A 22,120-nucleotide genomic window follows, 5' to 3' on the forward strand; every position below is an offset into this window, starting at 1 on the left:
ACATGACTGTGTTTGCATTTTAGAAGAATATATTAAACTTGGTAAGGAGGATGAGTTGGAGGGTTGTGGCTGGAGGTGAGGGGTCATTGCAAAGGTTTCTACTAACTAAGAGAAGTGATGAGGGATATATGGATGAAACCTTGGTGTTGAGATGAAAAGTTTCAGTGATTCAGAAATGTAATTTAGGAGCTAGTACCATAAGAATTTGTGCTGACTCGGGGGTGGGGGAGGGAAAAGAAGACATCTAGGATGCACTTAGTTTGTGGCTTTGGTGACATCATGGACACTGATGCAATGTATCACTACGGAAGGAGGGAGAGGACAATGTAAGACAAAAAATAGCTAGTATCTGAAGTTTATTTATGTTCAGGATCTTTTCCCCAAGGTGGTACAGAAAAAGCATATTCAGAGTTCGTGAAATCTAGTTTTTACAATAAGCACCATTATTCGCAGTGATGAATGACCTGGGTGCATCCTTGTGCAGAATGTGCTCTAGGAAATGGTTGCCCAGGTAAATCCATGTTTCTGATCCACAATAAGGTCTTAGCCTCACCCTGGCCTTTTTGTTTGTTTTGCTGTTGTGTTAGTTAGCTTTTTCGAGGATCTGACGAGCACAATTACAGAGGAGGAAAGGTTTATTTGAGGGCTCATGGTTTTAGAGGTCTTAGTCCATGGAAGGCCAGCTGCCTTCTTCAGGGCTTGAGGTGAGGCTGAACATCATGGCGGAAGAGTGTGGCAGAGGGAAGCAGCTCACATCATCAGAAAGCAGAGACAGAGAGAGTCTCCACTCTCCAGATACAAAACATATACCCCCCAAACCACGCCCCAATTGCCACCTCCTCCAGCCACACAGTATGACTTTAATTAATCCCTTCAGGGATTAATTCACTGATTGGGTTAAGACTTTTACAACCCAATCATTTCTCCTCTGAACCTTCCTGCATTGTCTCACATGTGAGCTTTTGGGGGACATCTCACATTCAAACCATAACAACTGTTTTGTTCTATCCTGACTGTTACTGCTGTTTTCTATCTATATTTTACTTTTCTAAGATGCTTTAAGCCTTTCTAGAACAAGATAGTGTGTAGTTAATTCATATTGCCTAATTAATATTCATTACAAGTTAGCCCTGATGTAGAATGATTGGAATGAGACTTTGATTTTTCTTTTTTTAAAAAAATCACTCTTCCATTTTCCTTACACAAATACTCATAAATGCGGAAAAATTCTACCTGCTAGTTTTTTATGAAACAAAAGACACTGGCATTTATTTGCTTAAGATTTTATTCTTTTAATACCAAAACTTTCTTTCCTTTCCCATGTGAACTGTCTGATCCCCATCACCACCCCACCAGATAGCTCAAGATAAAATTTATCTGAGGCCACAAGACTAATAAGAGAAACTTTGTTTAAAATGCTACTCAAAATAGGCTTTGAAATGAACAGTATTTACAAGATAAGTAAACAATGTCCAAAAATAAATGCATTTGTAGATCATGCTCAGAAAAAATTTACACAACAATCTCATGGGTCATGACTGTCTGCTTGACATCTCCATTTCTACTTTCTCCAGCAAATTCTATTGTCCTGAAATGGCCTAAATTTCCTATTTCCCAGATTAGATAGCTTTTGTTGTTTGTACTTTATTTCCGGGAATTCTGGTTTCAGCTATAATGCGTGGGCAGTTGATTATCTCAAACCACTTTTGCTTTTTCCTCCTGGTCTAATCCTCATTGCTCTGGGACTCCTGGGACTATTGTCTGACTCAGGAGAGCAACAAGTGGACAGAGTATGGGGACTAGATAGACCTAAAATAAGGGGGAGTCAAACCTATCGATCATTATAAGTCTCACCTCTGGTAAGGGTCGCACCCAGTTCTGGAACATGCAGATCTTCACTCTCTCTCTTCAGGCTGGCCTTTGGGACTCTTACGAACAGTGTCCATCAATGCCTGTCTTGGGTCTCTGTGGTCACCTTGTGCTTTGTCCACATTGCTGTCTTTCCTCTCACTTGGTTCACTCCAAGTCCAAGCATCCCCCAAGGCCCAGTGGGCAGAGGTCTCCTTGGCCCTCTCCTGTCACCTCACAATTGGAAGTAAATGTTTCATCTTCATTTACAGCGTCTGTCTCTATCCCCAGTCTAACTCTTAGCAGGTTTTAGGGTGTTCTTTTCCAGACTTATAGATGATTTTATGCATGCATCCCTGTGCCCTTGGAGATCTGACGGCAGGGGCAGTGATCTTGGTGTTCCTCTGTCTTCACAAAGGAGGGGACGTGGTTCAGGCAGGCCAGGCATTGAAATGTTTATTACATTAGCAAGCGAAGAAAGGAATACATAGAAGGAGCTAGAAGATACCGAAAGGAAAAGCCTAAGGGAACACGACTGCTATAAACCAAGGGAGCAGGACATGAGAAGAACCACAGAAGAGATCAGCTGACGAATGGCAGTTCAGTGGGCAATAAGAAGTGGGACCAGGGGACTTGGAGGAGACAGCTATTTATTCTTTTGATAGCTCTCCTGCCTCCTCCTGTCCATTCTCTGATCAGCTCACTTGTGGATCAGCTAGCACTCAGGGATCAGTGGATACAGGCTTTGCCTCATTTGAATACAAGACTTAGAAATGCAGAAGAAGCCACTTGCTAGTGATACCGCCATTTACTGGTGACGAGTTCTGCTTCCTCAAATGTTGAAGTTTGAACATTAGAGAAGCACGCCAAGTCAAGCATATTAAGCAGGTTTTATTTAAAGATAATAAAACAGATTTCTCCTGGGAGGGAGAAAGGGGCCATGGCTGATGTTCTAGAGTCCTGAGAAGTGAGCACAACTTACATCTTTTAGAGATTAGGGTCTCTTTTGTTCTCTTGTTCTCTCCCCACTTATCTCTCTCCTTCCTGTCTTCATGACTAGGCCCAGGAGATGGCCTGACAAAAAAGATGAGAAGCAGATGGCAGGGGGAAGGGCCACAGGGAGGATTCAGGCAGGTGGGTACCCAGGGGACATTAATTAGCAACTCCCAGCCTGCAACTTCTTGGGAGGGGCAGTTAGGCAGGTAATCTTGAGGGGCTCTGGAGACTCTGACATTCCAATCTCCCAGGGTCAGTCTCCAACTTCCCAGCCTGATGGCCTCCATTCCTCAATTTGACCAGATTCCCTGTTTCTACACTAACCGCCTGCCCTCAATTCTGGCTTCACTAGCGTGATATAAAGCAGCGGCCTTATTTGTGAGAATGCTGTTGGGACCGATGTATGATTTAGGAGACATGGTGTTGAAAGGTTTGGGAGAATGACCTACCGGCTGATTCTCTCCATTTTCATCTTCATTTCCATTACCCCTTCCAGGTCTCCATTCTATCTTTAGGATTTTCATGCCTTCCCAGTTGAAAATACCATGTTTTGAGGGAGCGGGAGTAAGCCAATACTGAATTCCTCATTTTCTCTCCACCCAGCACACCTATTTAAATACACCTTGGTATGCCTACTGTTTTCCTGTGTGTAAAATCTTCTCTGGTCCCCAATTCCAGGAAGAGCAGGTCCTGCGTAGCTCTAGCATTGAATCAACCATAGCACTGAGTCGTGACAGTGTGCTCCCCACACACTACCTGATGAAGGTCAGGCTTGTGTCCTAACTCAGTAATCCATCTGACTCAGCGCCATGGTGTCTGGTCCACACAGACTCACCAATGAGTTGTTGAGTGAATATACACCAGCACAAAGAACTAAGTCATAAAAGACACTTATCACTTTAGTTTGATTGAAAATGCTCAGCACTTCTTACCTTTATTTTTTGATCTATTATATAGAGCCTTCTTTATTTACTTATTTTTTTTTGGTAGTGCTGGGGATTGAATCCAGGGTTTTTTTGCATGCTAGGCAAGCACTCTACCAACTGAGCTATAACCCCAGTCCCTTATATATAGCCTTTTGAGAACTGTCAAACCCTGCCTGGGATGTTATGTTTGTCTTAAATAACAGACAAAATGTGATTTTATGAATTTTTAATGGGACAATATCATCACCAGATGATTTTATCACAATGGGCATTTAATAAAATTTTATTAATATTGTCTTTAATTTGTTTAAATATTTATGAACATGACTTTCAAGAGAATTCATATCTGGAGTTATTGTAGATAGCTCGTGTTGGTGTGGTGTTAGCTGTGTGGTGGTTTATCTTGTTTTGATAAATTCTGCCGGAACTGTCTGCAAATGCCCTGGAATCTGCGTAGGAGTCTCTTTGGAACTCCTTGCTGCTCGCTCCACCTTCCAGTAACCCAGATGAAATCAAGGTATCAGCCGTGGTGACCTGGGAACTTTCAGGTCAGCCGTGCAGATCACAGTTCATCATCTTCTGATATGGAATCCAGGTAATCCGTGTCAACGTAGAGGAGAAATCCAGAGAACAAGCTGTCTGCCCAGCCCGGGTCTGAGAAGAGGCCGTTCTGGTCCGTGAAGAAGATCTCCAGCCAGACTTCATCTTCCGGCTGTAGATAGATGACGGTGGACCCTGAAGCCACGTCATGGTTCCCTGTGTTGGCGTCGAAGGTCTTTATCCGGTACTGCCCATTGTGCACCAGCCCGATGGCCAGGTGCTTATTGGCCAACGTGATATCATAAGAAAAGTAGTAAATTCCTGGGAAGGCGCAGATGAACTTCCCTGTCGCGGGGTTGTAATGCTCACCCTCATTGAAGAGCACCTTGTTAAATATAATAGGTATTCTTTCTTCAGGGTAGCTGGTCGTGATGCCAACTGAAAAGGCGGATTTGAGCACGATGCTGCCACATCGGCAAACTCCAGGCAGCCCTGGGTCCCCTTGGTCTCCTCGGTCTCCCTTTGGTCCAGGAGGCCCAGCTGGACCCACTTCTCCTTTCTCTCCCTCTGGTCCCATGGGTCCTTTCTTCCCAGTCTCTCCTTGGTCCCCTTTCTCACCAGCAAGACCCAGGGGTCCAGTCTTGCCTCTCAGACCTTCAAAGAGAGTTTATAGTTGAATTAAAGAGTCATGAACAGCATTACCTACGCGGTCCCAGCACACCCCGACTTTGTCTTTTCAGTCCACCTTTAACAGTGTACTACTACATAACAAGTCCTTTAAAAAAATCACTGACACCCTAAAAATGAAAAGAGAAAAATCTCATCAAATTTCAAGTCCATTTTCCTGAGTATGTTACACATCATTTTAGGACCTGTCTAATTTAAAATGATTAACTTTCATGAGGGTAAATCTTTTTATCTTGATAGTGCTCTGACATCATTTGTTTGAATATTGTACATACATCATTGTGTGAGTTCTGATTTGTTTTTCAGTGAATTGGAAAAGGTAGCAATAAAGCATTCTGGGTAATGTAAATTTGGGAAGAATTAAAATTTTAACTTTACCTTTTATGATTTAATAGTTTTGAAAAGTGGCTGTTGGAAATTTATTCTGCATTGAGAATGCAAATAGTGAATGTAACCTTTACTTGGTGGGTCAGGACCAGTGTTCTTACTGATCCAGTTCTGCTTCCTGCCTGCAGGTGATTTTTCTTGTTAAGGTGAAACTCTACTAGACTCAACCAGAGCACTCTGATATTTATTTCTTGAAACAAGGTCAGAATAGTCTGATCTTTCCATGTTTGTTTCTCTTTGGGAGAAATGGAACATGAATATAATTTTATTGTTAAATTAACTTTAGAATCAAAGACTACAACTCCTAAATTGCTATTTTATCTTCAACAGGGGCTTAACTTTTTCTGTCTTCATCATAGATTTTTTACGTATCAATACAATTTTTTTCGTCTCAGTAACAATTTTAACTATAAGATTCCTTTATGAACTCAAATCCCCTTGCTTCTATGATTTTGGGTACATTACTCTTGGTTTCAAAAACTACATTTATAAAAAAAAAGTAGACCTAAATCTACTCCAAACTTAGTGAGCAAAGTAGTCAATAGTGACTCAACAGATCTGGGATAAAACCCACTTTGGCCATGGGTTAGTTAGGTGCATTTGCTTTCTGACTTCAGTCTCCTAATAGTTGAAATGACAGTTTAGACTAGATTGCTTAAGTCTCATCCTCTTAAAAATTCAATGAGAACAAATCATAAAAACTGGGATGAAATTTCACAATGTTGCACATGAAAAGATCTTCACTACCTTCACATTTCATCAATGTGTTGAGCTGCTGGATGATAGGCAGTCATGGACTAACTGTAATAATTTACAGTAATTCATGTTTTGTGCATGAAGAATTTGTCCATATGCTGAAGGCTACACACTAAGAGCAGAAAGAAGGGCCGAAACATTCTTCCCCTCCATGTTTAGTCAGATCTATCGTCAGATAGAGAGGAGAATGAGGGAGTAAGGGTTAGTCTACACTTAGGTACTGAAGCTTGGACTGAAATAATTTCTTCTTACTTCTCCATGAAATGTATTTACCTTGATTTCCTTTTCAGGACCATTTTATCTATCCGTCCATCTGTCATCCGTGGTCCTATGCATTATGCATACATCCATTTAATATTCGTTGGCCATCCACCATATGCCAGTCATTGTGACAAGGGTTGGGTGTGACATTGGCAAAAAGGACACCTGTCCCATTCTCAAATTAGCTGTTATTATCTTGAAATCTGCAAATACGGGTCATAGCTAAGCTAATTGATACCTTAAAGACATACAGTAAACTGGAATGAGGGATCTGTTTCATGTGTTAGTTCTAGTGATATTTGGAAATATTTTTTATGGGTACACATTCAAATTAAATGAAATGTTAGTATTCTACCCTAATCATTGCTATAGACCAGTGAGAAAGATAGCTATTTTTTTTTACAGAAAATTTATAATTTAGTATAATCAGCTCTATGTTTTTAGTTTAGGGTAGGGAAATTGAACCAAAAAAAATACCCTTGGTTCTGCCTAGACTTGGTTGGGGTGGATGTGGTGGGTGTTCACTAAGGGCGACCAATGAAAAGAGGCTTGTGGTGTCATTAGAGGAGAACCAGGGAGCAGAAACCCCCTGTGTCAGTTCCAGCCACATTAAAAGCATATCCCCAAAACCCAAGGCTGTAGTTTCTAAGAGGAATGCTTCTCTTTCTTGCCTTTCCTTTCCGAGCTGATCCATAGCCTCATGTGTATATTGGGTTTAAATAATCTCAGGCTGGCAGAGGCATTTTATTTTTGAATATTAATTTTTAAATTTATAACATTCTTTTTATTGCTCATTATCATTATTGAAAAATTTAATGGTGGACATTGAATACTAAATTTAAAGTTCTAGACAGGTAGTGAGTTCTTAATGAAAGGTCATTATTCTGACACAGTGTAATTATGCCTTCACATATTGCCTCCCCTACACAAATGTCTGCTTCTCAAGACAAGGACAACGTCTTATTCATGGTTTTGTTCCCAGAGTCCTCAACCAGGTGCAGTTTTGCACTGCTCACCTCCTATCCAAGGGGACAGTTGGTGGTGTCTGGAGATACTCTGGTTGTCGCCATTGAGAGAGGCATTAGGGTGATGCTGCCCAAAGTCCTACAGTGCACAGGATGGTCACCTGCACAAATAAACGTCCATCCCTAAATGTCATTAATGCAGAGGCTGAGAAACATTGTCTAGAAAAATACTAGATACTTACAGGTGCATAAAAATTTTTGAGTGAATTACTCAAGGGGACATGGATGAATAAATGAATGGATGCATTTGGGTGCAGGACTAGCCTCACAGAAGGTTGAACTTGTAGCAATTATGAACATTTAATGTAATATGAAATAACATTGGAACTACCTCATGAAGCAGATTTCTAGCTTATTACCTGGCTTTGGATAGTCACGATTTCTCTGGACACACATTTGCAGATCAAAATGTAATAAATGATGACAGTTGACATTTACTCATGTTTTCCAGGTGGCAGTAATTCTGTGGAGTGTTTTTCAGGCTTCATGCCCTGAACTTCACAGGTACTATCACCAGTGTATAGATGAGGAAACTGAGGCTCCCAGTTATTTGCCTAAGGGTATTAAGTCAAGTAATCAAAGGAGCCAAGATTTGAGCCTAAATCCTCTGGCTCCAGGGCTTGTTGGTTTAGCCGCTACATGGTTTCTTTCAGACACACACCAAAAGGGTCACGAATATGAAACTGTAATCCTGATGTTACTGCAGGATTTCAAGGACACTCATAATCTCAGCTCAGTGATAACTTAGATTTATGGGCGTTTCCTATGGAAACCTTTGAAAAATTCCACTTGAGCTCCACATTCAAGGTTCTTTATTTGATGTTGAACCTTTATTAAAGTTTTTCTCCTAATACTGAACCATGTTCATAGGTTTGGCAGCATTGATTTGCCAAGTATTTTTGCATGGGAAATTCAGACATGAATTATTGGCCAATAACCGGAATATACATTATGGTTCTGTTTCATAGAACTCCAGTAAATCAGATGAGATGATTAGATAGAGGCATATATCTCAAATCTATTGACTTTTTCCTTCCTCTTTTTGGTCCTAACTTTTACACTCAGAAACTTGTTTTCAAAGATTGATTCGGAATCTTTTGGAGTTAACAGAGTCTCTCTAGAATTTCAATTTGGTTGACTAGGAAGGACTGCAGAGTCTGGCAAGATGCCCGGACCAACTTATTTGATGGAGAAAAAAAAAAAAAGTGAAAATTACTGAAGGACTAGGGGACAATTGCATTGCCTCAAAGTGCTATAAGAAATCTACACCTTAACTGCTACAGGACAAGTGGGAAGCAATGAGCTAGGAAAGGTGACTGCCTTTTCACCTGTGAAAAATAAAATCCAGAGGCCCTTTTGGTACCTTCGTCAGCACTGAGCAAGATGGCACCTGTATGTCTGGCTCTGATTTCTGCCTCTGTTTAGTTTGTTCATCTCCCTCCTGCCCATCTGTCTGTCTATCCATCCATGACCAGACGTGGTCTGGAGCGGGAATAGTTGGGTGGTTCCAGGCATCGGGTGTCTGAGTCCATCTCCTGTGCGGTGCCTGTTCATCTCCACTATTCCACTTAGTCAGGCTGTGGCTCAGTTTCCTCACCTATACAGCGTGATCCTGTCTACCTGAAACAGTTGTCATGACAACGCAGCAAGGATGCAGGTGAAGAGTTGAGGGCAGCACCTGAGGCACAGTAAGAGCTCAGTGAATCGTTATGACCATTGAAGGTGAGCTAGAGAAGGGACTTTAGGAGCAATTCCTATGAGATGAAGTGTCAGAGAAAGCAGTTGGTCTAAGGTGGGGGTGAAGTGAAGTGTTACGTAGCTTGATCGTCCATTACCTGCGGTTCCCTTTTCACCTTTCTCTCCTTTCCGGCCATCTCTACCATCTCTTCCTGGAAGGCCGATGCGACCGTGGGGCCCTGGGGATCCGTTTGCTCCAGGGGGCCCAGGAGGCCCAGGCAAGCCAGGGATGCTGCAGATGTATCTTGGGGAGTAGCTGTCTCCTTTGACCTGATTGCCCCGAGGTTGTCCACTTGCGCAGATGGCAAAACTTGTGACATAGAGCAAGATAAACATCTTTGGCTCTGGAAAAGAAACACACACTCATCAGGTCCCCTTGCAGGGTGGGGATTGGCATGGCTGATTCTGCTGGAACATGGGAACTGGAATTGGCAGCCTCTCATTCTCGTGCTCACCTTTCTATGTGTGTTTTCCCTCTTAATTCCACTGAAAATAACATTGATGTGGAGTCCTCAGTGCCCCACGCAGGGGCTGGTGTAGAGAAAGGCCTGATGAAAAATTTTTCAAAGGAAACCACTGCATTGCATTTATTCTACAGAATCAGTAATAGACTTTGAAAAATGATGCTTTCATTTTGTAAAAGTAATGCATTTTTAAAAAGTAGAAAATTAGAGATGCAAATGAATCAGATAAATATCAGCACTATTCTCATCACTCAAGATAATTACCCTTTACTCTCCAACATATACATGCTTCCAGTCTTTATTGTCTGTGCCATGGAGAAAAGCAATCTTGTAATTCTTCATCCTTTTTTACTTAAAAATATTACAAACATCTTATGTCAAAAGTTATTCACATTAAAATTGTTGCTTTTGTCTCTACTATTTTATATATATAGATGTACATATATATACATACACAGACATGCTAATGTATGTATACACACACATATGTAATTCTTCATAATGGACATTTGTTTCCAGTGTTCTGCCAAGGTAAACAGCACATCAGACATATCCTAACTACTGTTTGCATATATCCATGATTAGTATTTGCAGAAGTTATGGGATTCTTAAAGCAGGAGAAAGGAAGAGGCATTTGCAGGAAAACCATGTTTTTCACTTGATAATCATGCCTAATGCCAATTAGTGTTAATTGGAGTACTGTGCATGTCCTGAGGGGAGTCTCAAACTTTAATTTAGAATCTGCAGGACATAATGTCATGGTGTCCTATTAAGCCGTTAGCACTGGGGGTCAATTAAAGAACCACGTGAAATTAAACCATGTGCTCTGGGTGAAGCAGGCACGGGTCTCTTTGGTGCTAATCGATAGGTCTTGGTTTTCCCTCCACAAGGCCTGAGACTGGACCATTTATTAGCAGGAATCCTGGCACACAGGCTAAGGGTGGGGAGGGGTGGCAAGACTGTGGATACCTGATATTTTAGGCTAAACGGTCCTCAGAATAAGCAGTTTCTTGAGAAGTAGGTTCTGGTTTTGTGTAAATGGGGAGACTATGGATGGCTGAAACTGAATTTGATTTTTAGTGCTTTTGATTATACAAAATAATGGGTTTCATGGTGGCACACTTGTCCAGGCAGATTATATGAACTACGATCATATCCATTCCCCTTTGCCCTTTTCTATTTTCCCTTCCTCTTCCCCCTGAGACCCTTCCTCTTCTCTGATGGTCTTTCTGGACCTGGGTTTCAGCAAAAAATCTGCACAGTGCTTGATCTGGATTATACTCTCCCAAAGGAAATAATCATGAAACCTGGGGACAAGCAATCACACAGTCATATCCCCAATTCCTTATATATTTTATTTTGAGACAGGGTCTCCCTAAGTTGCTTAGGGCCTTGCAAAGTTGCTGAGGCTGGCTTTGAACTTGTGATCCTCCTGCCTCAGCCTCCCGAGCTGCTGGGATTACAGGTGTGCGCGGCCATGCCCAGTTTGCTATTTTTAGACAACCACCTCAGAGAATTTAACCACATATACCATGCCACTTTTATGGTACCTGTAGGGGAAATTGCAACATCCTAGAGTTAGACCCAGAAATTTGACAGAGCATAGGAACAACAAACTGAGGAAAACACAGATGCTCTGAGGTTTTGAATTAAGCCTGATTCCTAGAAATCTTATTACTGAAAAGCCAAAGCCTCTTATTCAAATAGACTCCATATTCTCTACCAAATCTCAGTACTTCCAGCCTCCCTTCTTCCCTACCAAATGAAAGAGATTATTTTTGCCATGTTGTCTGTCAGGCTTGACATACCACGCTGTCTTAAACTGTTTTTTTTGCTACTGTAATGAAATACTCAAGACTGGGTACTTACAAAGAAAAGAGATCTATTTAGCTCATTTGGCTCATACTTATGAAGGTAGAAAGTCCAAACTGTACAGCGCCACCTTTGGCAAGGATCCTATTGACTGTATCAATTCAGGGAAGATGGTATCATGGTGGAAATGCAAGTGAAAGGGAGAGATCAATTGGCAAGACAGAAGGCCTCAGCAAAGGGAGTGGACTGTCTTGTGACTGTGCAATAGACCCCCACCCCTTAGAAGTCCCACCACCATACAGGACATAGTTTCCAACATATGATCCCTGGGGAACACACTTACACCATATCCAAATCAAGGTGAGCACAAACCCCAAGTGATTGATCCCATTGCGTGAATGGTTTTAAGGTTGTTTCTGGCAGTCCCAGTGTTCTGCTAAAGACACCAGTGCTTCCAAATGAGCTGTAGATGAATGAAAATGGTAAGAACCCTCTATGCACAATCCTGGCTACAGCCAAAACTAGATACATCGATTAAGTTGCCTGTTGCTCTCTGTAAAAGACTGGTCATGGGGAGGCTCTGAGAAGGGATGTGTAAGTGGAGAACTTCTGAGCCTCCCAACCCACACGGAACAGACGGCAGTCGGCTGAGGCCAGGAGGTGTTTTTAAGAGAGACTTGACATGATCTGGAGGAAGGTGCCCTGGCAGTGATGGAGTATGAAAACGACAATGCCAACAGTCAGGGGTAGAGTCTGGAAGAAGAGCATGGTAACATCTAGTTGATGAACAGAGGAAGCAGAAACCTAAAAGCTGTGCTTGATGAAAGGGTATTGAACGCTGCCAATAGCCAGGCAACGAAGGCTCGAAGAAGGGACAGATAAGAGCCACTGAAATGGATCCATCATTGAACCAGTGGGTTGCTGTTCACTGAGAAAGGCACTGGTGAATCGTCTGCACCAGTCTAAAGGCACATCCCCAATCAGGGCTTCCTGAAAGGCTCTCAAGGTGATCACCCACTAAGGATCCTCCTCTGACACAGAGGCACAACGTGTCAAGGTGCCTGATGGGTGACAATGGCCCCGTGATAGTGTCACTCCAATTTTGGGACTCAGTTCATGCAGGAGGAAAAGGGAGTGTGGATCGTAATGGAAAGCCACAGTGGTGTCTCCGGATGGCTCACCACCGCACCCGGGGCCAAGGGCTTCTCGCTGCCTGGTGCCGTGGTGCGCGGGGGTCTCCAGCTCCCCTGACTTCCACTGTGCTCACTCTCCAGTTCCAGTCACTGGGTTCCCTGGTGCTCCCCAAGGACACGTGGTCTCTGCCTCAGGCCTCCACATGTTTCTCCCCACCATCGAAGGCCCTCTGCACCAAGATGCTCATGTGGCTCCTGCTCAAAGTCTTGTCCCATGCCATCTGTTCCCGGAGTCCAGCCCTTGCCAGGTGCAGCCTGCCTTCTCCCTCCCGGGCCTCCCTCTTTCTGCTCTGCTTTTCTTTCTCCATTGTACTCACCATCTGTGAACCGCTGCGGTATTCCTGCCTTTATTTTATATTGCACGTTTCTGTCTGAAAGAATGGAAGTCAGCCTAGAACAGTGCTCAGTACAAAAGCCCCAGCGGGAGAAGTGGAGACTTTTTTTGGGGGGAGGTGTGAGTTTTGTTGAATAAAAACTGGTGAGAAATTATGGGCTATGAAATATTATAAGAGAAAAAGGGAAAAGAGGATTTAAAGAAGACCTTCTGGGGTCTATGGGTCCCTTTTACAGTGTTTAAGAAATACCTATGAAGGACTTGAGTTGTCTTGCTTTTGTACACGCAACAGTGCTTTTAAAAACCTACATCGTGTCCAACCATGGAAACGAAATGATGGACCCCACTTGTGTACAATGAATCAAAATGCAGTCTGATTAAAAAAAATAAAAAAATATATGCAAGTTCTTTTTGTATATATAATATCTGCATACTAAAATTCAAAAGAAAAAGGGTACAAAATGACAAGTAAATCTCTTCTTATTTTTCTGTTTTCTAGAGACCCAGTTCCCTCCCTGAAGATGGTGCCTGTTGTCAGTTTCCTGTGCCTCTTCCTTCCCCATGTTGGCTTCCTCTGTACCATGGTTTGCACTTGGCCTCTTTGCTGGGCTTCTGTAAGGGTGTGTAGAATGTCATCCCTTGGTGTCCGAGGGGGATTGAGTCCATGTCTCCCCCTTCCCCCAATTCAACATGCTCAAGTCTCTGATATAAAATGTTGTCATATTCATCTATAACCAATGTATATCCTCCTGCAAACTTTAAGTCATCTCTGTATTACCTGTAATACTTAGTACAATGTAAATGTTATGTAAGTAATTGTTACTGTATTGCCAAGAGAATAATAAGAAAAATGTCCGTACATGTTTAGTACCCAGTTTTCTAAAATATTTCTGATCTGTGATTAATTGAATCCACAGATGTGGAACCTGTGGATGTGCAGGTTCAGCTTCATGTATCTGTACTGGCAATGACAGAGCTATCTTTGTTATTTCAGTGTCTATAGAATATTCATCATATGTTATATTTAAGTAGTTGATGGACAGGAGGGATCTTTTCATTCTTTTGTTTTACTAAATGACAGTGCAGTGAATATTTATATTTGTTTATCTGCACATGGTTCATGATACGTACAGCAAAAATTTTTTTCCTAGTTCGTCTTTTTACTTTTTTCAGGTATTAAAAAAGAACATTTTTACTGTAAAAACATTTTTTGAAGTCAAATTTATTGTGTTTAGAAAGTTTCCCCCACTTTAAGAAACTAAAAATAATCTCTTTCTCTAGGGCTGGGGATGTAGCTCTGTTGCCTAGCATGGGTGGGGCCCTGGGTTCAATCCCCAGTACTGTGGAAACAAACAAGCACAATACACTTTTCTTTCAATTCTCTTGTTTCATTTTGTCACTTAAAAAAATCTCATTTGTTAGAATTTTTTTGATTAAAAACTCAGAGGTAGAGATCCATTTTTATGTTTCCAACACCTCGTCTGGAACAATCCATCACAGAATGCCTGCTGCCCTTCAGTGAACTTGGTTATTTTGGCTGGGAAGGGGCATGTGTGTCACAACTTTATAAACATTATAATAATTTTTATAGTTTTACGGAGAGATCATTTGCACACCATAAAATTAACCAATGTATACAATCAATGCATACCATAATCCACCTTTAGAATGTTTTCAAAAATCCCCAAAAGAAAGCTATACTCATTAGCAGTCACTTCTCATACAGTGTGCTTTAAAGCATTCAATTGAATTATGCAAATTTATGCAGAATATGTGCTACATATTCGAAGTACAATATTTCCACTTTTGTGCTCCTTTGGAGTTAGAAAATCAAAGTTCTGGAAATAATGCTAATCTTGAACAGATCTGTCCTGGTTGATAATTGTAAATGACTTTGTATCCTATTTTTCCATAGGGATAATAAAGTAACAAGTTTTTAAATTTTTAAACACCATATTTAGAACACATATGTACATATACATACCAGAGCTTTCATGTTAATGTATGTTTTGAATCTTTAAGACAGGGTTATCATATATAGTGTTTTGTAAACTTCTGTAAGTCCTAGAAGTCCTTTGTTCTTGCTAAAACAGCCATGAAAATCTCTTGAAGAAACACTGATGACATCAATGCAAAGATTGAACTCCCAGACAGTGTGTTCACAGATTGAAATCCCTTTATAAATAACCTATGACTTTTTTTTTCTTCTAAAAATAAAAGACGCTGTCGGTGGGAATATAAAATGGTACAACCTTCATGAAAAACAGTGTAGTGAGTCTTCAAGAAAATTAAATATAGGATTATCAAAGGATCCAGCAATTTCACTTCCGGAAAGCAGGAACGCAAACAGAAATTTGCACACCCACGTTCATGGAGAATTCTTCACAACAGCCCAAAGGGAGGAGCAACCCAGTGTCCACTGATGAATGGTAAACAAAGCATGACATAGTCACACGATGGAATCTTATTCAGCTTTACAGAGGAAGGAAATTCAATATATACAACGACATGGATGGACCTGGAGACATCACACTGTGTGAAATAAGCCAATGACCAATGCATATGATTCCTTTCACATGAAGTTCCCAGAGGCAAATATTCTACAGTGCTCTGTGGTCACATCTACGGTCATAAAATGGTACAGCCAGGATTTGGACTCAGTTCTTTTTGTCTCCAAACATGAATTTTCTTCTACATCATGTGAAGGAGACTATAACAGATTACTTTAAGACCGAGGAAGACAGAGGGCTGGACTTGATTCTGAATTCAATTTGAAATGTGCTTTGCCTGGAAGTCACAGGAAGAGGAAAGGTCACCGAGGATGGCCGAAACAGGCTCTGACCCAGAGATTTTACAAGAGCAGGTGGGTCCTTCTCTGCCTGCTGGAGAGGAGCACTGAACTGGGGATAGGATGGGGACTTTGGCTGTTCATGCCCCTGATCCTTCTGTGTTGCGACCATTCAGCTTCCTGCTTTGGGGCTCCCACTTTCCTAGCAGAACTGCTTTCCCATTTGAGTGAGCTCTCTCTTCTCCTGACACCTCTCAGGTCCCACAAGGTCACACAAAAGCCTTTGTGTTATGACCATTTCCTGCTCATTTTCCCAGCAAAAGGTAAGCTCTGTATCACTGATGCATAAGCCTGAGACTGGCCCACAGGAGAAGTTCAACAGGGCAGGATGAGGAACATACACATTGGTCAGCATTTCTTACCATCCACAGTTCATGATTTATAAAGTTTTGACTATGTCCTGTTAAAGTGCTCTGACGACACAGCAGTAAAGCACTCTGACACCTGCAAAACAGTTCATGGTCTGCAGAGTAATGCTAAGAGCATTCCATCCTCTCAAAGACATTCTGTGGCAGGTTGGACAGGGACCCAAGATCCAGAGACCACTGTCTATGGTCATGAAGCGAATGTCTGACCAGAGGGTTGGACCCAGAACTTTAGCTTCCTGGATTCTCCCTACACAACTACCACCTGTTTAATAAACCCAAAACCTACCATAATGAAAAAGACCATTGTACCCACATTTACCACAAACCTGTAAAAGAGTAAACACCATACCGTGCTCTTGGCCGTGAGCGGCTGCGGGATGCTCAATGCACCGAGACTGAGGATTTTTCATGAGAGCTCAGTGAAAAGCTTGCTTTGGTACCAGACAGAATAACAGGTCCAAGTTCTCAAAGATTTCCAAATAGTTGTGCTAAAAATAATCTTCTCGCTTAGTCCCAAAGAGCCAGAGGCCTTGGAAGTCATTCATCCAGTGAAGCTCAACCCAAGGACCAGTTAAAATTATGGTTTTGTTTGGGACAAACTCTAAGTTCCTGCTCCCTGTGACTGGTAAGTGTGCAGGCTTCTCCATCTCTGGGTGTAGTGGCCTCTTTTTCAGATTTGTTTACTTCATTTTTTCCCTCTTCATTTGTTTTCCATTGAGTGGATGGTTCAGGAAAAAAATTACTCACTGCCTGGAAATTATTTTTTAACTTAGAGAAAAAAGTCATTTCCTATTTGAGAGTGTTTGAGGGGGGCTCTTTAGATTCTGGACATAGGATGGGGTTTCATGCAATAACAGGGAGCACTGTGCCTAATCTTGATAAATGTGGCAGGAAAATAGCCCTTCAATTCTATGTGCTGCAGAAAGAAAGAGGGCTGAGCATGCCCTGATATTTTCTTTGTTCTTTGCTGAATGGAGACAATGATTGAGTATTTTTAGATGACTAATATGTCTTTGTTCCTATAGAGAACTGATCATAACAACTCAAAAGTCAAAATGATTCTCCAAAGCCTAAGACTAGTCATCTTTGGTGCAATCAATTTCTTTGTTTCCTTCTGATATGTTTTTCTTATATCGCCTTGGCAACAGCAATATATAATTCATGATGTCATTTAAGGAAATTAAGTGACTGAAAAAAGTGTCATTTTTATCTTGCTTTCTCTCTCATTCTTCTCTAGCAATGAGATGTCTAATGGAAAGAAATGTTCAGAGTTAGGGAAGTGAACACTGACCACAAATTTGACCAAGAATTTCAGTGAGCTCTCCGTTCTGATCAGCTTTTTCTTGCTGCATATATGTACTCTCCAATCTAGAGGAGATGGTCTTTTTGAATTTATTGGTTCTCAGAATCTGAATGCCCTCATGGCATGTAAAATAGTATCTTAAATATACAAGCTAGTCATATGTGCATTTTTTTTTCTAAATGAGAATCTTCATCATACAGAGTCCCTGGGTTGGTTTTTTTCATCCTCAAAATAAAATGGTTGCCCTTACCTATTTCTAAGGCTCCTAATACTGCTTAAATTTCTCTAACAAAATTTTGGTGCCAAGTGTTAGTAGTCATTGACAAGCTAATCTCACATGGTCAGCTTATTTATTTACTTATTTGTTCACAATTGATGACTTACATGGGCTTTTATTTTTTCGTCTTTGGAATAGAACAATCTCTGTCCAGGACCCCGGATGATTGTTGACCAATAGAAGGACAGATGTGCCTCATCCCCAGTCTCCACTTGGCTAAGTGTTGATGCAACTGATGGATTCATATTTGCTTTTTGTATCATTCACAATGCCCATCATTTCCCTTTAATGTTGCTTACCACGTTTTTAAGTTATTTTCTATCAACACATACGACTTGTGCATACTAGTGGGGTTTGGTATGCTACTTAATACCACACATGCTGACCATATCTGATTTTCCTCTATCCATCTCCCCTACCCACCATTCCCAACCTCTGTTACTCACTATTCTACATACATGTCAACACACTTCTGGTGATAAGATCTCTTGTATCATTAAAGTATTACAATCTTTTGTCTGTTCTGCACTATTCAATTTTTTCCTTTTTAAAAAATTATTTTTCATCTCAGCTAATCTAATATAATCTATGCTTTCCCAATGAGCCTCTGAACTGGTCTTTTAGAGCATTCACATGTGGATTGAACTTGTCAGTGTTAACTTTACTCTTTTACTTTCACACTCACTCTAGAAGTGGAGGTGAGATGTGTGGATAGGACAGTGTGCCCAGGAACACGGGCTCCGAGTCAGACTCCATTTTCACCTGCCGCTGGCCCCTGGTCAAGGTCTCCTTCTCTCTTTCTTAGGAAGGTTCTCCCTTTGAGTGTTTGCTTTAGTTTTCCTGTAATTTTACTGATTTTTCAACTGAATCTAGGTCAACTCATTTCGATGCAGTCAACATTCCCAGAGAATCTAACAAATGTGATGGGAAACCAGCGAGAGAGAGGGAGAGAGAGAAAATAAGTGATTGAGAGAGAGAGAGAAGGAGAGAGAGAGAGAGAGAAAGAGAGATATTTTGCAATTTTCTGGGTGTAAATAAATACTCCATTGTGGTCACTTTCAAGTTACCAGCCTGACATTTACTGAATGCCAAGCTGTGAAGCTGTGTGTAGAACTGGCCCTTATTGACTGGTCTGAGCTGGGTCAGTATACACTGATCTCTCTCTCTCTCTGTCTCTCTCTCTGTCTCTGTCTGTCTGTCTGTCTCTCTCTGTGTCTCTCTCTCTCGCACACACACACACACAGACGCACACACACACGCAAGCCACTTTGCGAAGCACTGGAATGATTTTAAAAAGGTGGTTCTGGCTGATCTCTAATAAACACCCACAATGTGCCAGGACATCAGTCATCACTTGATCCTCACCACGACTGTGGAGGGGAGTGATCTTCTAGCCTCCTTTCGTGGATGTGTACTTCAGGCATCCGAGCCAGTTTGCACACCCCATCTCTACATCTCTACCCTCCCTAGGGTGTTGCTAACTTTCCAACAGCAGCTCTCTGCATCAAAACAGCTTGCCACCAGTTGGGCTGCCCCATTGTCTCCCCCTTGGTAGGTGCACCGAGTTCTCTTAGGAGTGAATCTCCTCTTGGTAGCCTGCCTCAGAACCTCGTCTGCGTCTTCTCCTGTGGCTCCAAGTCCCTGCCAAGCATGTGTGCCCCATGCCCCCTTCTCCATCTGTTTATATTTATCTTACTTTTGCATCATTTTCTCCAGGAAGTGTCTTGATACTCTGGAGCAGGTACGAGGCTTCCCTTGAATCCTCCTCACTTGCTCTCTTCACCTCTCCTACCCACTGTGGCTCACTAGTTCTTAACTAGATCTATAGAATTCTCACACCAGTGGATTAAATCTAGGCATTTACAGCTCTTAAAAGCTGTGTGATTCTAAGGGGCATCATGACTTGGGGGATCTGTGTCCCATCTACTCTGGTTCCAATGATGTCCTGCTTGTTAGTCTTTCCCAGTCAAGGAATTTCCCTGGTATAAATCTGGTCTTCTCTGTCTCTCATTCTGTTATTTTATTCATTGCTTCATCCCAAATTGATTGGGGGTGCTGCTAAATGCCAGATGTTGAATGCTTGGTCTTAAAGCTATCAGAGAGAGCCCTTGTAGAGATAAAATCTAGCGAGTAAGACAGGCATTCTTCAAATAATCACGGAGCCATGTTTGACAGGATATTAACTGGGAATTCCCATCATCTTGGAACTGCGATTGAGGAACCAAAGCAGAGAACAATGAGCAATCATTGCTCATCCATGTGCTTAGAACTTAAAATCAACTCGTTTTGACATTGACCATTATCCATTTTTTTTTTTTTTTTTGGTACCAGGGATCAAACCCAGGGGTGCTTAACCACTGAGCAACATCCCCAGCCCCTTTTTATTTTTTTATTTTGAGACAGGGTCTCACTTAGGACCTCACTAAGTTGCTGAGGCTGGCTTTGAACTTTCCATCCTCCTGCCGCAGACTCCTGAGCTACTGGGATTACAGGCATGTGCCACTGCACCCTGAGAGCATCATCCATTTTTAAACCACGTAAGAAAAAAATAGAGATTCAAAAAAGGATTAGCAGAGAGTTGTTTGGCTGATGAAGGAGTGTTGAAATGCTTCTCCTTTCCTTCCCAAGTGACAAGGCCCCAAGGGAAGTGACTGAAAATATTAGGGGTGCTACTTATTACCTTGCAGTGTGGGATGCTAGCTGTCCTGTAAAGCCAAGATCCTTGAGAGCCTTGCGGCTGTCACAGGATCAGAGAAATGGGATAGAGAAGTGGTGGGGTGCTTGACCCCCGTCCTGCACATCCTCTGGGGTCATGCCAACTTGAGCATTGTGAGGGAGAAGGCTGACTGGAGGGAAGAGCAGGGCAGGGGTAGCTGTTGGAGAGGCGAGTTTCCCAGGAGGCGGATGGTTCTGAGGAAGGCGGCTGAGAATGCGTCATCCAGATGGAGCCCCTTGAGCCAACAAGAAGTCCTCCCAGGGGGCAGGAGGCCACTGAGTATGTCCCTGAGCATGGAAGCTGGGGCCATCATGGGGTAAACCAAGCTATCAACCAAGCCGTCTGTCACTCACATCAGGAAAGTGTACAACGTGGGGGCCCTTAGGAAGACCCTGGTGCCCTGGGAAGACACTCATCCTGGGAAAGCCAGCAGTTCAGTACCTGGACAGCCAGGGGAGGACCATGCAGGCAGCGCTGGGTGAGGAATCTGATCACTTTTTTCTAATTCTCCTGCATTCTGATCTGAGTTGCCAAAGGCAGAAGAGCCGGGGAGACGAGGGGAGGGGAAGAGCAGAGAGCAGCTGGGCTGCAGCTTTTGTAGTAGATGTGAAATAGAAATTTTGACTTAGGTTTGTCTTTTTAATATCTGAAACGAGTGACCGTAGACCAGTGAAATTGTTCCTGTAACTGAGAGTTACCAGAAAGCTGAGGAATTTGCCTGAGATGTCATGGAAGGGCAGGGCAGAGAGATCTAACAGATTTTGACTAGGACAACTGATGGGCGAAAAATGAAACTGTTTCTTATTTATATCATGTGAAGGATGGGGCGGAGCCTTCGACCCACTGGATCATCTTTGCAGAGCGCTCTGAAGGAGAAGTGCAGGGTGTTACGGAGTGTTCTGTAGGGAAGCCCCGTTGAAGCTATGGCTAGGAGAATACTTGCCTCAAGAAATGACATCTGCCCTAAAATATCCAACAGCAGTGGCATTGATCAGGCCAGGAGCAGGAAGATGCTTCCAGGTTGAGAATATGCACGTGCAAAGACCCCTGAGGTGGCAGAGGAGGAGGGCGTGGGATGACAGCCTCTGAGAAGGAGGGAAGAAGAACATGAGCCCGGAGGGGAGGTGCACCGCTCCTGCTCAGACTCTGTGGGACGCAGAAGGTTCTGGTCTTATCTTGGGGTGGGTAGGAGCCCCTGAAGGACTGCGAGAAGGTTTTAGGGGTCAGGCTGTTTCTTTCCCTCAGCGCTGATTTTCAGTAATAAGGATGATATCGGCACAGGTGGTGACTGCTGCCACCCTCCCGGCTTTTCAGGGTGACCTCAGCAAACTGAACCACCTTGGTTTGGCTTCTGGACCTGCCTTCATTGTAGGGAAAGAGGCAGGTTGTCACGTGAAAAGGAGTTTGCTTATGAAGAGTAGGGCAGTGAACCCACTCACTGAATGTACAAACGTCACCATACTATATGCCAGGTGCCACCCTGGGTCCTGGACCTGCAGACTTGAGGGACCCAGTCCATGCCATTAAGGAAGGAAGGGCCTTTCAAGACCTCTGCGTGCTTTTCCCATTTTGTGAATGACTGGGAAGAGACATGCCTCGTGTTATATTTACCTGCTAAGCCAGAACTAGAACTCAGGTCCTT

At 42.5% G+C, this 22,120-nt stretch overlaps 1 protein-coding gene across 4 annotated transcripts in view; it reads right to left on the reverse strand.

The window, feature by feature from the left end:
* Positions 1–1,378: 1,378 nt before the first annotated feature.
* The window catches only part of C1qtnf7 (C1q and TNF related 7), a 104,969-nt gene continuing 84,227 nt past the window's right edge, over positions 1,379–22,120 (reverse strand). For 3 of the 4 annotated variants that reach the window (XM_047567404.1, XM_047567402.1, XM_047567403.1), the window contains exons 2-3: positions 9,262–9,507; positions 1,379–4,964 (exon numbers count right to left, since the gene is read on the reverse strand). In XM_047567404.1, the coding sequence (XP_047423360.1) occupies positions 4,333–4,964; positions 9,262–9,499 (870 nt within the window). In that variant the 5' untranslated portion in view covers positions 9,500–9,507 and the 3' untranslated portion in view covers positions 1,379–4,332. Of the gene's footprint in view, positions 4,965–9,261; positions 9,508–16,531; positions 16,674–22,120 lie in introns of those variants that run through there. The other variant, XM_047567401.1, reaches the window with a different exon arrangement.

The sequence above is a fragment of the Sciurus carolinensis genome, chromosome 10 (assembly GCF_902686445.1).
Source record: "Sciurus carolinensis chromosome 10, mSciCar1.2, whole genome shotgun sequence".
Taxonomy (NCBI): Eukaryota; Metazoa; Chordata; class Mammalia; order Rodentia; family Sciuridae; genus Sciurus; species Sciurus carolinensis.